The sequence below is a fragment of the Ovis canadensis genome, chromosome 2 (genome assembly GCF_042477335.2).
Source record: "Ovis canadensis isolate MfBH-ARS-UI-01 breed Bighorn chromosome 2, ARS-UI_OviCan_v2, whole genome shotgun sequence".
In the NCBI taxonomy this organism is placed as follows: Eukaryota; Metazoa; Chordata; class Mammalia; order Artiodactyla; family Bovidae; genus Ovis; species Ovis canadensis.
In genome coordinates, this window is record NC_091246.1 from 74,489,785 (window position 1) to 74,509,961 (window position 20,177).

At 44.0% G+C, this 20,177-nt stretch overlaps 1 protein-coding gene across 1 annotated transcript; it reads left to right on the top strand.

The window, feature by feature from the left end:
- Nucleotides 1-6,294: 6,294 nt before the first annotated feature.
- On the top strand, nucleotides 6,295-17,256 carry MLANA (melan-A). The gene is made up of 4 exons (XM_069579387.1): nucleotides 6,295-6,396; nucleotides 8,630-8,726; nucleotides 15,519-15,632; nucleotides 16,926-17,256. The coding sequence occupies exons 1-4, from the start codon at nucleotides 6,320-6,322 to the stop codon at nucleotides 16,992-16,994; spliced, it is 357 nt and encodes a 118-aa protein (XP_069435488.1). The 5' UTR covers nucleotides 6,295-6,319; the 3' UTR covers nucleotides 16,995-17,256.
- Nucleotides 17,257-20,177: the final 2,921 nt, after the last annotated feature.

The following is a 20,177-nucleotide window of genomic DNA, read 5'->3' on the forward strand; positions in this document are numbered from 1 at the left end:
CCTGTTCATCCCTCCATGTCACCAATACACTGCCCGACAGTTAAGGGCAAACTGCTGCTTCTAGGTTTCACATCAATATGATTTATGGTTCACAAAATGTTTCCACGCACAATGACAGCACATGTAATCCTCACAGCCACCCAGGAGGTAGATTAAATACCATGGCACTGGAAAACAGACTGACCCCGAGTCTGGTCAGCCTCAGTGTTTTCTTCCCCGCTTACAACCTTTCTGTGACTCACTGCAACCAGCCACCGAGGGTCAAAAGCTTCAGCATGGTGTTCACATGCTTTGAGCTTCAGAATCTCAGGACTACATTCCTTTTCTGTACTTTGAACTCCAACCATACAGAACTTCGAGCAGTCCCCCAAACCCGCCAGGCCGTCCCACACCTGTGTACCCTCCCTCCACGTGGATGTCACCTTCCCAACCTGGCTCCCAAGTCGGGACTCGCAAACGTTTACTTATCCTCTGCACTGAGCATGCTCTCCCCATCTCATGTCTGGCGACCCCCTGCTCACCTTTCCAGACTCAGAGGAAACTCATCTTCCTTTAAGAGACTTCTCATGTGCCTCCTGTCCCCAAGAGGAACCCACACCCCTGCTACTTCCTGGGCAGGAGTCTGGGGTGGCTCCAGTATTATCTGACATGGCGGTAAACATAGCATTCCACCCCAAAAATCATTCCAATCAGTCCTGCAAGCCCATCCCTCTTGATACTGACTGGTCAGAAGTGGCCAAGGGATTATTAAATCCCATTTCTGATTTATTAATGCTCTTTTCTCTGCACCTGAACAGCCTCAGGAACTGGGCCATTGTTCTCACACAAAACCAGCTCTGTGCAAGCCTCGGGACTGACGCTAGTTCTCCCCGAACAACTTACCTGTTGGATTGAGGAACTGACAGAGCCTCGTGAGAGTCCAGCCTGAGACCCGCAGAAGTTGACTCTTGCTCTAGAGTGCCTGAGGGAGAAGGGCCGGGGCGGGGGTGGGGGGGGGAGGGGAGCGGGTGGGTGTCCTTTAGGCGCCCCTGTATAAATACACCTTCATTCTGCTCCCATCTGGACCTCACCACTGCCACTTCCACCCTCAGAATATCTCCGACCAACAGCCCTTTATGCCACAGGCAGTATAACTTGTTCACTGATTAGCACTGAGCAATTATCAAGCCACAGCTGAGCATTATTAGTTCACAGGCTTATGCTGCTATCCCACCCTCTTAAGGCTATTTGCACATCCACAGGAGATTCCTGGAGGCATCAGCCTTTCTCAAGTTTTAGTAATTTGCCAGGCATTGCACTGGATGATTTTACGTATTTTTATCTCATTTAAATCTCACAGCAATTCTGCAATAATGATTAATTCCCATTTTGTAGATGGGGCTGCCGAAGCTTCGAGAGCTTAAGAAACTTGCCGAAGGTCACACAGGTAATAATGGGAGCTGGATTCAAGGCCATTCTGACTGAGTCCCAGGACTCCACCGGGGGTAGGGAAAGAGTACTGTCTGTGGCCTGCTTCAATAACGGCAGAGATGTCTACCTGTCTTCTCCACTTTCTGATAAGCAAGTTCTGTTTGTTTAGCTTCTACAAAAGGGCCGCACCAACAACTCCCATTTACAAACATGTCTTTCATAATATTCTAGCATTTTCTGTCGAGGTGTGGTAAGAGAGCAAGAGCTCACAGTCTTGTGGGGCACTGAAAAGGGTTCTAATCCCCAAGAAGGAAAAGTGAACAGGACTCTGGTTCCTGAGCACTGTGAATGAGAGGGTTTTGAAAAGATCAGAGTCCCAGCCGCTTCATCTCAGGGCCTGCGGTGCAAGGGGACCAAGGCCCACCAGGTGGCAGCAGAGAACAAGTCAGTGACCGGCCAGGTGCTAAACTCTAATCCCCTGTCTGGGGCACAGGAAGTGCAGTGTCACGCCCACACTCAAGGCAGGTCTGAACTGGGCCAAAGGGGTACTGGGTACGGCAACCTTATAGTAACAGCTCACACTATCGTTAAACTCATTCTATGCCAAGCAGGTGGTAAGCCTTATCTCCTTTAACTTTTTCAACCAATCTAGGGAGTAGATACTATTAATAACTCTCTTTTTTTAGACGCATGCAATGGCATTCTAAGAGATTTATGATTTATCCAAGGTCACACAGACGGAAGAGAGGAAGTGCAAGCAGTTTGGACTTTAGAGCCCCAACTGTGAGCCTGTTGGTGGTGGTGGGTAGATGTTGCACCAGGGAAGAATGTTATGCCAGGGAAGAAGAGAAATCACTAGGGGGGATGGGGGTAGGGTGAGGGCAAGTGGAGCCTGGGCTGGGATGGACTGACTCTGGGGCAGAACCTGGGCCTAGGCCAGTCCCAGGACAGTGACTAGGAGCCTGAGGCAAAGGGAACTGCTGGGGGCACTTTCAGGAAACGGGATGTGTAGGATTTGAGGCTGAGGGTCCCTGGTGACTTATTTAAAGAAGCCACCCCAGCTCTTCCTGGGTGCTTCACCCTAACAGGACTGGGTACCCCAGAGGCTGCAAAACCACTCAAAGACCTAAAGAGATGCCTCTGTAAGATCTGATCAGGGCTCCCTTGCTGAGCTCCAAAAAGCAGAGTAGCTGGAGAGGAAGTGCCAAGACAGGTCACAGTATCCCCAGTGAGCTGGGCCTGGTCCCAGAGCCTCTTCTGGGGGAGCAGACAATGCCAGCTGCCTTGCAGTTTCCACCCTGGAACGGTGCCCGGGCACACTCAGGGCCCCCGGATTAGCTCACATCACTGAGGGACTTGAGCGAGACCCAGGAGCTTCCCTTTGCCCGGAGATCCAGGTTAGTACCTTCTTCCTTTCTGGCCTGGGTGCTCATCATCCAGGGGGCCATGTTAGTTGAGTCCAGCTTAGCATGTATCAATCTCTAGGCTCAGAACTGCACCCTTTAGTTAACATGTCCTGTAGGATTCTAGAACAGAAAAATGGCGCAGGTGAAAATCTAAGGGTATCTCAGTAAGATATGGCTGTAGTTACTGGTTCATTATTGTAACTAATTTAAGATGTTAATAACAGGGGAACTGGGTGTGGGATATCTATGTATTATCTTCATATTTTTCTGTAAATCTAAAGCTGTTCTAAAAAATAAAGTATACATTAAAATTAAAAAAAAAGGTTAAGTAAATAAAAGAACTGCATTTTTCTTTCTAGACTAGCACACACCACTAGGCCTTCCTGGGAGTTATTGGGCATAAACATGAGTCTCAGGTTAAAGCTGCTCTCCTCAAATCCCTTGATACCAAAGGCTTGTATCCTTCCTGATTTTCTTATGAAATCTCCTAAATCAGCCTCAGTTCTGGGAGTCCAGACCAAGTCTGATTCTTTCTCTGCTGTGGGGCCTTTGCACTGGTTCTTCTCTATGAAACACTGTCCATCTGTGAATGGCTGACTCCTTCTTGTCACTCAGATCTGTTTGCATTTTTTCTCCTTTTCAGAAAGGAGAGAACAAGGATCTCACCTAATAAAGATCAACCTCACTCATGCTGTTTTATTTCTCCCACATCATTTCCACTGATGATTATCCAGTGCTGATAATGCCCTCACACGAGACAGTCCAATGGGAACTGGAAAGAACCATAAGATCTGCAAGGTGGGGAAGCGGACCTCGTGTTGTAGTCGCGTTAGTCAATCAGTCATGTCCAACTCTTTGCAACCCCATGGACTGCAGCCCACCAGGCTCTTCTGTCCATGGAAATTCTCTAGGCAAGAGTACTGGAGTGGGTTGCCATTCCATTCTCCAGGGGATCTTCCCAACCCAGGGATCGAACCCAGGTCCCCTGCATTGCAGGCAAATTCTTTACCATCTGAACTACCAAGGAAGCCATAAAGGGGAACCTTAGTGGTCATTTAATCTAAGTGCTTGGCTGATGAGAACTCTCACATTCCTTAATTCTGGTGGGTGTTTTGTTTAGTTTTTGCCTGTTTACAATGGTTACAGAGAGCTGGTGCTACTGCTGCTGCTGCTAAGTCGCTTCAGTCATTTCCAATTCTGTGTGACCCCATAGATGGCAGCCCACCAGGCTCCCCCGTCCCTGGGATTCTCCAGGCAAGAACACTGGAGTAGCTTGCCATTTCCTTCTCCAATGCATCAGAGTGAAAAGTGAAAGTGAAGAGTGAAAGTGAAGTTGCTCAGTCGTGTCCGACTCTGTGTGACCCCATAGATGGCAGCCCACCAGGCTCCTCCAACCATGGGATTTTCCAGGCAAGAGTACTGCAGTGGGGTGCCATTGCCTTCTCTGACAGAGAGCTGGTGAGCAATAATTCTGTCCCACTGAAATGCTTCTGGGCTGTACACATTTGACTCTCAGAGCAGGCTATGTAGGTTGAATTAGCCCTGGTTTCAATTAAATTCTAGGTAGGTCATATCCACCTTCAAACAGGAAATTTTCTCTGCTCCTTGCCAATGCAAGAAACCCATTCTTCCCAAGGGACAGTCGTCTCTGAGGGTGTCACAAAAGACCTGGGAGCTTAGCTCAGGAAGTTTCAGGGATCCTCTAATTCCTCTTCTTGATCAGGAAGTCGTGCTCCTAGATTACCTTCAGGCCTGAGACCAAAGGCTCACCCACACTTTGAGGTGAAGATGAGGGTGGGTAGAGGGTACCCCATTACAACTGAATTTCAAGTAAACAGCAAATAATTTTTTGCACTAAAAATATTTCATGGGACACCGTTATACTAAAATCTATTCATTGCTTATCTGAAATTCAAATGTAACTGGAAAGCCTATATTTTAACTGGCAATCCTACAGATGAGGGATCAGCATTAAAACTAATGACTCCCCTAAGATGAAACCTGGGATTAAGGAAAAAAGAGGCCACAGTGAGCCGTGACTTTTTGAGGAGAGGAATGAAGTTGGTTTCTTTCACGCTAATTAAGCAATCACAAACGACCCCATCAGAAATCTAAACTCGTGATTAACATGGGACTCGAGACCAGGGGGAAAAAAAATGAAAAAGGTTAAGAGCCAGAGAAGCAATCTTCACAGAAACGGCAGCCAGCAGACGGAGTTGGTCCCAGGAAGGCAGGTAAGAGCAATGCCTTTTCACCCACTCTTTCAGAACAGAACAGGCTTTGGCAGATTCCAGTGGACTCCTCCAGCCTTTCTGATACCTGGATGTCGGCAGAATTCTCCTCAATATTCACAATTCTCCGACTTTTAAGGGTTCACAAAGTCTCCTCCTAGGTCCTACCTCTAGACTGCCCAGAAGCAAAGCAGAGAACCAGGAAAAGCAGTTGTTCAGGCTGTAACTGGCTCAGGAACAGCTGTGTCTACTCCCTTAAGAACCACTTTTCTTGGCTCAGGTAGGATGAAGTACATTTGCTGTCCCGCCACTGTTTGCCAAGGCTCGAAACTGGAGGTATAGATTTACAGAAACGAACTTAATGCAGAATTCGTTTTGTGTCTGTCATTTTGAACAGAGTTCATCCCCACATTATTCACCTGAGATGATCAGTAAGGTCAAGTGTGACTTCTTTACAACTGGGAAGCGCAAATGACACATGCAATGCCCCAAGGAAAGGGTTCATGGGGTGAACTCTCCACTCCCCTTTTCCACTTCTATTCAGCTGTTTTAAATGGGCTCATTAATATAACTCTATGGGGATCAGACCTATGCAATTCACAAGAACAATAAAAGGAATGAAAAACGCACAATAGCAAGGAGAGAAGAGAAATCATTGTTGGTTTTTAACAAGCACACTCTAATAATGACCACTAAAGTTCATGAGCTTTTTACTTGTTTGTATCATAGTTTAAAATTTCATATTTTGGGGACAGTTTCCTTTGTTGGAATTAATGGGCTTGAAGGATGCTGTGCTGAGACACATGCCCATTATATCATCATAGCCTTTTATTTGTCCAAGGATTGATATAAAATAATACCTCTGGAGAGAAATAACTCCTCTTATTAATCTGTCTTGAGCCAGGGAAAGTAAGGAATGAATTAAAATGCTTTTTGTTTATTTCTCTACAAGTTTGTGGTATAGAGTCAAATTAATTCTCAAATCACAACTCAGTTTGAAAGTTTTTTCCTTTTGTTTGTGGTTTCTTCTTTGAACTTAAATTTCAGTTGGTAGAAAGGGGTTAAAAACCTGAGCAATTCCCACTTGACATCTGTGAAAGAAACAAGTACGAGTCCTTGCAGAGAGAGAAAACAGAGGGTTTGGATATCGTTTTCAGTCACCTAGCGAGAATGTCTTTGTGGGTGTTTTTGAGATGGTAAGAACACTCTGGATGCATGAAATGACACCTGTGTGTCCCTGCTGCTAGGTGTCCCGTGGCCTGACCCTACAAGATGCCAAGAGAAGAGGTTCACTTCTTCTATGGTTCCCCCAGGAAAGGGCACAGCCACTCTTATGTCACGACTGAAGAGTAAGTTCAAAATCAGACCCAGCGGGGTTACAGTTTGCCGTTTGCTGACACAGCCTTTGGCTTCCACCAGCACATGTTGGTCCGTAAATCTCTCTAGTGTTTATTTCTCCAGAAATAAACCTGGCAATGAGGTAAGGAGACCCTGAGGTCCTACAAAAGGTCTCAGGTTTCTCTGAGGCCAAAGAGGCAAAGAGGCAGGGAAGGCAAAAACCTGGATCTTGCCATTTTTGTTGCATTCTTGGCTATGAGGCCTTTACTGTGGGTTCCCAGGCTGAAAATCCTGTCTGAGAGCATGATGCCTCTGTCCTCAAGCCTTGCCTGACTGCTCCACTTGGGCTCCCAGAGGTGGTTTGCAGATAGAACAGAGGCAAGTTGCCAAAGGACAGTGAGGTTGAAGGGCAGGTGCGTCCCTCCACCTGCTGACTGAGTCCAAGGTGAAGAGGGTGGTCATAACCTTTGCATCAATGCTTTACCCTAAAGAAAGGTGTTTTGTATTATGAATTATTTAAAAATAAGTATTTGCATGATTAAACATTTCTAAGTGCTAAGCAATGTATACCAGCTCAAGATGCTATTCTCTCCTTTGAAAAAAATCTTACAACTTACTGGGAGAGTTAGGCATGGGAGTAATTTCATCAGGTATAAGTGCTGTGACGGGGACATAAGCCACAGGACATACTCTGCAAGGTGAGAGTGGGCAAGGGGTGGTGGCGGTAGGAGGGGCCCCTCTCTGAGTGGAGACTCCATCAGGACAAATGAGGAATCTGGGTTTTATTTGGACCATCTCGTAAGTGATCTGCTCAGAACTTCCTGCAAACCTGCTGTCTTGGGAGAGAACTGTTGAATTGCTTTACTGGAGTGAACTAGCAGGGGCAAGAGAGATGGAGAACCTGTCAAAGGCACTGAAGAGGAATTCAGGCTGGAGTATTTCTTCGGAAGACCCTAGTGGGATTCTCTAATATCCCTGCATGGTCAAATGGGATGTGGTGGTGAGATCTTCTGAAAAAAATGTCCCAACAGCAAAAATGTACTCTTGAGGGGTGCAACTGCACATGGTATTAGGTAGTATATTTTTCAGGATTTGCATGATGACTCAACAGACTATCTCTGTGAAACCACAGTTGAGAAGTTCTCAGTTGAGGCGGCACAAGCCACCTATGGAGCTCGTGAAAATGCAGCTTCCTAGGCACTGCTGCCCAAGAGGCTGACTCAGTAGGTCTTGGGGTCAGGGGCCCAGGATCTGTACTTTAACATGCATCTCAGACAACTCCCTTGCAGGAGGTATTTGGGTGACATCTGAGGAGCCCTGCCCTGCTGGGCAATGGGTTCTTATGGTGTGTCTGGCACATCCCAGCATTTTGGGCCCTCACTTCCTGTGTGTGAGCGCAATGTGACTGTGGTGTGAGGAGTTCAAACAGAGCTCTCTGTGTGTCAAGATGCCCAAGGGGGTGACCACAGACCTAGGAGGGAGAATGAGAGCACAGGCATGCTGGGAATGGAATCATCTGCCTTTAGTCATGAGAACCCGCTGAATGCCCTTGTAATAGCTCCATTCCAGGAAGGGGTGATGTGGTCAAAAAGGCACTGGCTGGGTACCTCAGGCCAGTCGCTGTGAATGCTGGTTCTGCCACTCTCTGGTTGTGCAACCTTGGGCATTTTACCAGCCCAAAGTCTTGGGGATGTCAGATGTGAAATGAATGTCATACCTACCCCTGAGGATTGTTGTGACAGGGCCAGTAGCAGGGTGCTCACCATAGTGCTTGGCAGGGTTGTTGTGAGAATTAAATAATCTAATGAATACAGAATGGTTATCATGGTACCCAGCTTACAGCAGACATTAAGTCAAAGTTAATTTCCGTTTCTTTTTTGTGGACTGACAGTTGGGGAAAATGTTTTAAACTAGTCCTGATGGAAAGATAACTCAGTCCACAGAAGGGTCAGCTGCCACTGCACCTGTTGCACTTGGAGCCTGGGTGCTGGGGCCCATGACAGTTAGCACTGCTGCTCTGGACACACACCTGAGAGGCTCCTAGAGACGGTTCTGTCTCTGTATATGCATGCTGGAGGCCCACGGGTGCCTGGTGTGGGGTGGGGTGGAATAATACTCCTTGGGGACTGAGAGATGCTGCTCTGATTGCAAAGCCCCTGTGAAGAGAGAAGATTGACACATGTTTCATCATAATCTGGAGCAAGGTTTCCATACCAAGGTGGACTTGTCTGTCTCTCGGGCCAGGGCTGCAGGGATTGGCATCCTGACAGTGATTCTGGGAATTCTACTACTTCTCAGCTGCTGGTACTGCAGAAGACGAAGTGGATACCGAAGCTTAAAGGTCAGTAAAGTTATCACTGCTGAGTCTCTCCAGTTCCAGGACTTCCCTTCTCCTTCTTTCTCTGAAGTTCTGGGGAGTGGAATGACAGTCTCATGATCACCTCCAGCACTGATTCATGGTTCTGATGCATCTCTCTCTACGCTGTACATCTTATAACTCTTCCTTTGCCTCTGCCCAGGCATGAATCCCAACCAGGAACTTGGCCCATCTTTCTGATTCCACTCACAGCAAACTCAAGGGCCTGCCTATATAGCTGATGGTTTTGGGGGCAAGGGGGAAGGCTTCGTGGTCCTCTTGTACAGTTGAACAGAAGTACATGAGACACTCCAGGTCTTACCAATCCTTCTGGGGATTCCCACTGGCTCTGTTACTCCACTTAGTGGCCCATTCTTCTTACCCTACCTCTTCACCCCTTTCTTTCCAGGGTTCCTGGGAATTCTAAGTTCTTCTAACTCTATTAGCAAGCAGTCCAGCATAGCCAGGACCCATGTAGCCATCAGTGCAGGAAACTGTCCACCCCTCAGCAGCACAAAGCACCGCCAGGTTTTTAACAGGCTCCTCCCTCCTTTGATGCTTGATGTGGTTTTATTAGGATTTTTGCTCCTTTACCCATATGAGCAGGAAGTTAACAAATGACAATGTCCAGTCTTGGGGTACCAGGATCCTTCACAAACAAGCAACATCAACAGAGTCACTAACCTGTAAAGACCACAGGTTTCAGAAACCTTGCTTCAAAGACAGGTATCAGTTTGGAACTTAAGCATCCAAAGGCATTCTCCACAGTGAGCAACAGGATAGAAGGAGAGTTGCAATTTTTCTTTCTCCTCTCTATTACAGATCTGAAAGCTTCTGAGGTTGATATATAATGGGGAAAAATTTTTATCTTTACAAAAGATGTTGGAAAGTCCCCTTCCTCATTTAGCAACACTTCATTCAGAGAAAGTGGCTTTGTGGTGGAGAGGAGGGCTGGTCTGGGTGGAGGGCTAGAGCCTGGCAGTCTGAGAAGGAGAAGTTCAGTTCAGTTCAGTTCAGTCGCTCAGTCATGTCCGACTCTTTGCGACCCCATGAATCGCAGCATGCCAGGCCTCCATCACCAACTCCCGGAGTTCACTCAGACTCATGTCCATCAAGTCAGTGATGCCATCCAGCCATCTCATCCTCTGTCGTCCCCTTCTCCTCCTGCCCACAATCCCTCCCAGCATCAGAGTCTTTTCCAGTGAGTCAACTCTTCACATGAGGTGGCCAAAGTACTGGAGCTTCAGCTTTAGCATCATTCCCAGGGCTGATCTCCTTCAGAATGGACTGGTTGGATCTCCTTGAAGTCCAAGGGACTCTCAAGAGTTTTCTCCAACACCACAGTTCAAAAGCATCAATTCTTCGGCGCTCAGCCTTCTTCACAGTCCAACTCTCACATCCATACATGACCACAGGAAAAACCATAGCCTTGACTAGATGGACCTTAGTCGACAAATAATGTCTCTGCTTTTGAATATGCTAGCCAGGTTGGTCATAACTTTTCTTCCAAGGAGTAAGCGTCTTTTAATTTCATGGCTGCAATCACCATCTGCAGTGATTTTGGAGCCCCAAAAAATAAAATCTGACTGTTTCCACTGTTTCCTCATCTATTTCCCATGAAGTGATGGGACCGCATGCCATGATTTTAGTTTTCTGAATGTTGAGCTTTAAGCCAACTTTTTCACTCTCCACTTTCACTTTCATCAAGAGGCTTTTTAGTTCCTCTTCACTTTCTGCCATAAGGGTGGTGTCATCTGCATATCTGAGGTTATTGATATTTCTCCCGGCAATCTTGATTCCAGCTTGTGTTTTTTCCAGTCCAGCATTTCTCATTATGTACTCTGCATAGAAGTTAAATAAGCAGAGTGAAGGGGAAGGTGAAAATGGTAGCTTCAAATTCTTCTCCTTGCTGGAAAGCTTGGGAAGTCCCATGTGACCCTTTTCCTAATGCCCATCTTGCCATGGTGTCCCAGATATAAATCATGAAAGGGTGAATGTGGGGAGACACAATCACCAAGCAGCAGCCCTCCAGTGTGGTGGCATTTATGGGAAGGAGAAGTTCTTGAGTCTGAATAAGACTCCAACCATAGCAAAGCCTTGTGTTGAGAGGTTAGGGAATATAACTCTTTGCTCTCTACTATACACTTCATGTGTACCTCTAGAACAGGGTTATGACATTGCCTTATAATTTGTTACTTTTTGCTTCTTCCACCCCTTCTCTTTATCCCATTTGGAGCTGATGCGGAGAGTATTTTTTATTCACCTTTTACTTCCAGAGCCTAGCATGATGCCTGGCACACAGCAGTCACCAAATTGTATGGCATAAGGATTTGGTCTCACTCTGCTGTTGACTTACTGGTGGCCTTAGATTTTCATTTCTCTGAGTCTCATTTGCTCTATTATACACCTAGACACAGATGACATAACATGATGTATGTCTCTTTTTATGTAATATATGCTTTCTTCTATAATTAAAAAAATTAATTCTATGTTTACATATTTTAAAAAACTATGATTAGTCATTCAAGGAATAAAAGCTCTACAAACTCAATATGTTGGTATCCATTCCTTCAGTTCAGTTCAGTTGCTTAGTCATGTCCAACTCTTTGCAACCCCATGAATCTCAGCACGCCAGGCCTCCCTGTCCATCACCAATTCCTGGAGTTCACTCAAACTCCTGTCCATCCAGTCAATGATGCCATCCAGCCATCTCATCCTGGGTTGTCCCCTTCTCCTCCTGCCCCCAATCCCTCCCAGCATCAGGTCTTTTCCAGTGAGTCAACTCTTTGCATGAGGTGGCCAAAGTATTGGAGTTTCAGCCTCAGCCTCAGTCCTTCCAATGAACACCTAGGACTGATGTCCTTTAGGATGGACTGCAGAGTGAAAAAGTTGGCTTAAAGCTCAACATTCAGAAAACTAAGATCATGGCATCTGGTCCCATCACTTCATGGGAAACAGATGGGGAAACCGTGGTTACTTTATTTTTGGGGGTTCCAAAATCACTGCAGATGGTGATTGCAGCCATGAAATTAAAAGACACTCACTCCTTGGAAGGAAAGTGATGACCAACCTAGATAGCATATTCAAAAGCAGAGACATTACTTTGCCAACAAAGGTCTGTCTAGTCAAGGCTATGGTTTTTCCAGTAGTCATGTATGGATGTGAGAGTTGGACTGTGAAGTAAGCTGAGTGCCAAAGAATTGATGGTTTGAACTGTGGTATTGGAGAAGACTCTTGAGAGTCCATAATTGCTAGCTTGATGCTACCCAGACAAAAAAGCAACCTTTCTCCCCCCATTCTGGTTCAACACTCTTATCTTAAATGTGTTCAATGCAAGAATGACAGTCTGAGCCACGGCCTCCAACACTGAACATTTGCCTGGCTGTTCAACCTGCCATCCCCCACTCCTTCAGCTCTCGACCAGTGACTTGCAGAGTTTCTGGAATTTTTATGAGATTTAAAAACTGTGTTTAAATTCCCTGGTTCCATCTAATGTTTAAAACTGGAGTCATTTATTTTTAAAATTAATATTAAAATCTTGTTTTGAGACTTTCATATCTACTGAAAAGCCAGGTTGGGGACCAGCAGTCTAAGAAATGTAGGTAAAATTATGTAAAGTAGTGCATTAAGTACTGTATTTAATTACATAATTACCTCCCTGTCTCTCTTTGGTGATTCTGTTTTCATTATAAAACAGAAAAACATAAATGACGATTAATGCAAGCTTCAGGTACCACTTTTAACCAACTTTTACTAAGCTTTGAAATATGTTTATTTTTCCACTTTCATTGACCACAGAATGGTAGAAAGGTTGGTTGGAAGTAAGGTCTCCTAAAATTTCTTCCTTGCCCAACAATTCCTCTTAGACCTGAAAAACATCTTTTGAAAGGAAAGACTGCTTTTTGCAGAAAAATGATTTATAAGGCATTGGAAGCTGGCTTTCATATTTATGAATTCTATTCTTTCACTTCTAAGTTGAGGACATAACACTTCTGATTCTTGGGGAAAAATTCAAAAGTTCTCCGGTCAGCTCAGTTTACACTCACATCTTTCAGTGTCATGTTTCTCAATGTAAGTCAGGGGCCCCTGCACTCAAATAACCTAGGGTTCTTGCTAAAATGTAGAGTCTGGGACCATCTCTGGTGGTGGGACCTAGGACCCTGTTTGAACACACACACTGAAGTTTGATGCAAATACACAGAATTGGCAATGAACTGGGGAAGTGAATCAAGCTCTTAACCTATGGTAGGTGAGGATTAAAAAAATAAGGAATAAAACCAATAATCAAGGTAAAGGGAGAGAATGCATTAACATTAACACACCTTGTGCTGTGCTATGCTGTGCTTTGTTGCTCAATCATGTCTGAATCTTTGCAACCTCAAAGACTATAGCCCGCCAGGCTCCTCTGTCCATGGGGATTCTCCAGGCAAGAATACTGGAGTGGGTTGCCATGCCCTCCTCCAGGGGATCTTCCCAACCCAGGAATGGAACCCAGGTGTCCTGCATTGCAGGCAGATTCTTCACTCTGAGCCACCAGGGAAGCCCAAGAATACTGGAGTGGTTAGCCTATCCCTTTCCCATGGGAACTTTTCGACCCAGGGACTGATCCAGGGTCTCCTGCCTAGCAGGCAGATTCTTTACCAGCTGAGCTACGCAGGCAGCCCACTAAGGTATATCACTGGGAGCTGTGGAGGGGAGCAGAACCTCCTTGGATCCTCTCATCAATATTGGGATCCTTGTGCTTATATACTTCCAAAAGGTAGTGTCAATAAGGACTTCAGAGGAGAGTTTAGGAAAACTTCTTTACAGCCGGCAGACTCTATAGGTACCAGCCCCAACCATGTCTGGTCTCATCCAATTGATGATCCAAACACTTCCTCCCTGGGAGACCCGTCCGGATGCCATTCTCTTTCAACCCAGTAACGCCAATAATCAACCGCAGTCTACAGGCCAGCCTGCGGAGGAGGCACTGAAACATGGCCCAGCCTCGCTGTTCCAGTTCCAGCCAGAACCCCAGACAGCTGCTCATGCCCTACTGGTGGATTTGGTTCACAGATAATGTTTGGGTCTGTAACTTAAAAAAAAAAAGGAATTAGGTGCAAACATTTAAAAGTAACATTTTATGCAAAAATCTTAATTTCTAGTTTATTTTTTTGAAAAAAAAAAAATCGAAAGATCTGGCAAAACTTGGCAGCTATGCAGTGGTTTGTCCCTTTAGAAGGGACACATACTCCCTCCTTTTCTATGGCCCCCACCTGACCTCCTCCTTCCTCTAAGGGTCAGATCGTAGTGGGGTCATGCCAGGCACAGGCAATAAGAAGTGCGTTGCCTAGAGAGCCCTGGATCAGCAGTATCAGTATCACTTGGGAACTTGCCAGAAATGCAAATTTATAGGGCTTCACCCTATACCTACTATGTCAGAAATTCTGGGTGTGAGCTCAACAATCTGTGTTTAACAAGACCCCCAGGAGACACTGCTGCATTCTAAAGTTTGAGAATGACTATTGTGGAGAATTTAATGGTAAGAACAACTAAAAGTCTGCTTTTTATGATCACAATGTGCCAGCAATTTAAAACAACACCAGTAATGAAATACTCCACTTCATTTGGGCAGAGTGCCTCTGCAGTCCCTGTTTTGGTACGTGTCTCTGTCTTGCACAGATTGTTGTCATTCTATTCTAGGGATGGAGAGCATCACCCCCTCAACCTATGCAAATAACCAAACTATAAGCTTTTACCCACCCCTTCCCCCAATAATTCAAAGTGCATAACAGCCTTAGGCTGACTTGTCATTGTTGTGATGCGACTTGGAAGCTCAGCATTACAACCACAGTATTTCTATCACAACACAAGCATTCAGTGTTTCAGATATATTGCTGTCATTATGCTGCTGCTGCTGCTAAGTCGCTTCAGTCGTGTCCGACTCTGTGTGACTCCATGGACGGCAGCCCACCAGGCTCCGCCGTCCCTGGGATTCTCTAGGCAAGAGTACTGGAGTGGGTTGCCATTGCCTTCTCCAATGCATGAAAGTAAAATGTGAAAGTGAAGTCACTCTGTTGTGTCTGACTCCCCGCGCCCCCATGGACTGCAACCTACCAGGCTCCTCCATCCATGGGATTCTCCAGGCAAGAGTACTGGAGTGGGGTGGCATTGCCTTCTCTGTGTCATTATGGGGAAGGCAGAAATAGACAGTGTCCCTGCTATCAAGCTGTTCCTATGTTTCTCCTCACCGTGAAACCACCTGCTGCCTCTCTAGCTCTGATCTACTCCTCTTGTAATCATTCTCTGAGATCCAGTTTTATATTTCACTCTTTTTCTTCCTTTCAAAAATATTCATTGACCAACTAATAGATGTCAGGCATAGTATTAGGTGTTTTCTTGTGCTCAGTTATGTCCAACTCTTTGTGATCCCATAGACTGTAGCCTGCCAGGCTCCTCTGTCCATGGGAGTTTTCCAGGGAAGGATACTGGAGTGGGTTGTCATTTCCTCCTCCAAGGGATCTTCCCGACTCCCCATCTCCTGCACTGGCAGGTGGAGTTCTTTACCACTGAGCCACGGGGGAAGCCTAGTTCTGAGAGGTAGGTAACATTATTTTAATATTACTGATGAAAACACTGGAATTCAGAGAGATTAAGTGACTACCTGAGGATACACTGAGGATAAGTGGCAGGGCCAAGATTAAAACTCATTCTTAAAATGTCAGCTTCCTTCTCCTTTTCTTTAATGCACTCAATTATTTTTTCTCATCCATTGACCTTCATGAATTCACATTTCAGGACAAAAACATTCATGCTGGTACTCCAAGTACCCTAACAGGAGGATGTTCACATGAGTGGCTTGGTCAACAGGACAGCAAATTGCCTTTTCAAGAGAACAGTTGTGAACCTGTGGTAGGTTGAGATCCTGCATCCTGGTGTTTCTGTATAAGCCTACTTTTAACTCTAATGAATAAAATATTGCTATTTAAAAAGCAAGGGCAATGTGAATATATTTAATGCTACTGACTAAAAAATGGTTTAAATGTTAAATTTTATATGGTATATTTTACCATAATAAAAAGTAAATAGTAAGATTAAAAACAAGGGAATTCACAGAGGTTTTCTTAAATTGTGTCCTCTCATATCCAGAGTTTCCTGGGTCAATAAAGAAACATCTACGTGTAAGGCCCAAAGGAAGAACTTGGTTCTGGATACAATGTCCTCTTGTCTCATGTTGTTTAGTATAATTGCTTTTGTCCTGAACATAGACATAACTAACAGAGGAAAAAAGTGCCTATTATTAATTGTATAGAGTTGCACTGTCCAATAGTTGCACTGTAGCTACTAGTCACATGCAGTTATTGAAACCTGAGATGCAGTACTTTGAATTAAGACATCCTGGAATACATACTAGATTTCAACAACTCAGTATGAGGAAAATAACATAAAAATCCACTAATGAGTTTTATACTGACTATAGGTTGAAGTGATAATATCTCACTTCAACATGAAAGTGGGGTTAAATAAAATATATTAGTGAAATTAATTTTGTTTCTCTTAATTTTTAAAAATGCAGCTACTAGGAATTTTAAAACCACTATGTGGTGCTCTATTTCTACTGGACAGTCCCGGTATAGATGCAGTAATTATAGCTTTTGAGAGCACTGGCTCCAGAGCCAAATTACTATATTTGACTCTTAGCTCTATGACTGGCCAGTTGTAAGACATTCATCAAGTGATTTAACCTCCTTGTGCCCCAGTTTCCTGACCTGTAACATAAAAACAACAGAAATATTCCTGAGGTTGTTGTGAGCATTAAATGAGGGCCTGATAGAATTGTGCTCTGTTGATAGAAGCAACTGCCTTTAGACACAGCTATCGGGATTTACGCTTGTGGTAAAGATGCTGTGTGATCAGTGTCTGTAACAGGTCTGAAAAATTTGTAAATTAGGACTTGGGGCTTCTACTGATAAAGATAATCCAAGGAAATTTTGGGGAAGCCACTTAGCCTTTTTTCTCTGCTGTTATCCCCCCACCACCGCCCAAATGACCTCACTGGGTGGAAATTAGATATGGGCAGTCAAACGAACAAGTTTCAACCCAGAGAAAAAGTATAAGCATGCTGCTAACTATTTTGACTTAATCCCTCTTCCAGAACCATGTGTGCTGTTGTCAAGCCCACGCTCTCCTTTCTCATCTCCACAGATTCCCAATGCTCCACCTGCTTATGAAAAACTGTCCGCAGAACAGTCACCACCACCTTATTCTCCATGAGAGCCAGCGAGGCCTTGAGAGGTGCTGAAATGATTTTCCGCATGCTTTTGCTTGAATTTGATGTGGACATGCAATGCTCTGCTTCAGAATCCTGTAGAAACAGTGTATATGATCATCTCTACTAATAAGCTGAGTGTCAAATTCTTTGTAGGGCAACTGATTGAGGAAATGATGAGAAATATTAAAATGGGAAAAGCTTTGTCAATAAACATTGTAATGGATTGATACTATCTGTGCTAGTAATAATAAATCTACAATGTTATTTTCTGAGGGAGAGCATTCAAGTGTGTGTTCTGGGACCACTGGATTTAAGTTAAAAATGTGGCTAAAAACTACTATTCTGATTTTTGAAGAAGCAGCCTCTTGACCAACATGAACTCTAACAGAACAGTTGAGGTTAGTCTGTGTTATGGAGTACTCAAAATGATACCTTTACAGGTTTAAGATCAAAGGCTGAATGACCTAACAAATTACCGTCAGATTCATCTGATCAGGAATCAGTCATGTTTCTTTGTGTTCTACAATTCCATGGTGCAATAATAACACACTACAGAGATCCTGTAATTTTAGTAATACAGTTCGTGCAGTTCTAATTACATTTCACTTCAATGCTCAATGCTATCATAATTAATGACAAGGATTTCCTGTTAAATCAAAAGGTGGTGTAAGGACTTAAGTAAAAGCTACGCTAGTTTGGCTGATACCTTGCCTTCAATGTCCCAAAGGCAATTTAGATTGTTTGGGTTCTCAAATTCCTCTCAAAAGAACATACAGAAGAAATCATAAAGGATCAGAAATTCTGGAATGGTGTCTTTATTTGTATAGCAACATTGCAATTTATGTGACATCTACATATTATTATCTGTCTAGTGTTTTTCTTCTGATCAAGCTCATTTGAATTTTTTTGGCTTAACTTATATCACCACTCTAAATGGAAAATCAGTATCACTTTTTGTAAGTAGGGAATAAAGATGAAAAACAAGATAATGAAAGCAAATTACTTTCACTGGAACCTAGAAAGATACTGATGATCACAGCAGGCCGTCAGCTTGAGACCTGCCCTCATTATTAAAGAGGAAGATTGGCAAGAATTGACATAATTAGAAGGCTTGTAAGAGAAAGAGACGACTTTCTCACTCTCTGACTATGTGTCTAATGCTGAGTCAGTAAACCACCTACCATCATGTTGTGTCCGTGGAAATGCCAGTGTGGCAAAATTGCATCATTTTCACTGAAGACAAGCTTGCATGGGGCGGGGGGACACTGAGTCAAGATATTTAGTACACACACTGAAAAAAAAAACATCATTCCACAAAGTACTAAAAGACATCCCATCTTTCCTGATTCTGTCCAGTCTTACCACTTAAAATAAACCCTCTCTCCCCTTCTCAAACAAATATATTCTGAGAAGGAAAACTTAATTAGGATTTGGCTAGTTCCTAATCCTCATCTGTCTGAGCATCAGTCCTCCACTTCTACAGAAGAACCTGTATCCCTGTGCCTAACCACAACTGCTTATTTATCATTGTGTGTCACTGATGGTAGGGGTAGTAAACAATCTTCCTGCTATTAATAAAGTCCCAGTTCCACCCCTGCTGTAAACAATCTTCCTGCTATTAATAAAGTCCCAGTAGGAATGTAAAAAAATTGTTTTGACAAAAGAATAACGTTGGAGCCCTTTCTCACATCATTATAAAAATTAGCTAAAAAAAAAATTCATAGAGCTAAGAGTTGACTACTTTTTAGTTAAGACTTCTTGTTTTTCTTAGGAGAAAAAGAATAAATTTTTGCAAAGTTAGATTTGGTAATGGTCTCTTAGATATGACAGAAAACCACAAGTGATGTTGGTAAATGGAATTCATCAAAATGAAAAGCATCGTGCTTCAAATGATGGAAACAATAAAAAAGAGAAGACACAGCACTGGGAGAAAATATCTGCAAATGATATAACTGATAAGGGATTTGTATGTGGTTTATATAAAGAACTCATAACAACAAAAAAATCAATTAAAAAAGTGAGCACATTTACACTGCATATATTATATATATATATATACATACATATATATATATATAAATAAAATCATGGGTTCACACTGATAACTCCAATTCTAAATCAACTACAAAGTTTTAGTTGTAACCTTTTTCATTCTAAACTCTTTTCATATTTTCAAAGCCATTTTCCCCGCTAGTTGGATAATGACTTCTGTTAATCTCAAATTACCAACTTATTGCATTAATCACCTTAGTATGTAAGCATTTTACCATCAATCTGCCATGCCATTCCATGCCCCCTCAAGAGATGTCGTCCAGTCTGCTCAGATCCTGACATCTTGCTGTGGACTACCACCAGCTAGCTCCCTAACTGGAACCCTCCTTATCCTGCTCAGGTGTCCAAACCCTGTGCCCAAGCTTCTTAACTGTCTGCCTCCCCCTGACATAGAACTCCTATGGAACCTACTGTTCAAATGTCCTCTTTATCACAGCTGGGCTCTGACAACCTTAGTTCAGTGATCACCAACCCCATCCCCCTACCCACTGTGCACATGACCTCCTCAAACTTCTTTGGCTGCTCACTCCCTACTCTGGGCCAAAATCACCCCTGCCCTCACCTTCCCACAAATGTTCTATCTTCTGCAGAGACTTCATCGCCACTCACTGGCCACTACTATTACCTACACCCTACACCACAACTTGGCAAATAATAATAATAATAAAAAAGAACCTATGGCTTGAGCCCTGGACTCCTTCAAGATCCCCAGACCATCATTCATTGAGTTCTCTCTTTTCCTCATGGACAAAGGCTCTGTTCACAGCATTCTTCAAGGTAGTGTTCCAGGCGATGGACAAGCTTCACTGAGTTTGCCAGAGAGAGGCTAGAAGAGTGAGATTCCATTTAAAGGAATAGAAAGTGCCAGTCAAAAGAAGAAACTGCTTCCTTCACAGAGGCAGCTACACTTTTGAAAATCAATCTCTGGACTGGAGATCAGCTGACAACTCTGGGAGCCATGAGTTGAAGATAGCGGAGTCACACGGGAGGAGCCTGGGTCACTGAGTCACTACTGGAGGAAAGCTTCCCCCATCTAGGAATGCTTTGATTAAATGGGGGTAAATTGGCCCCAAAGAAAATCCATGAAGTGTTAACACATTGCCAAATTTCATACTGAAACCCAAGGCTGTTAC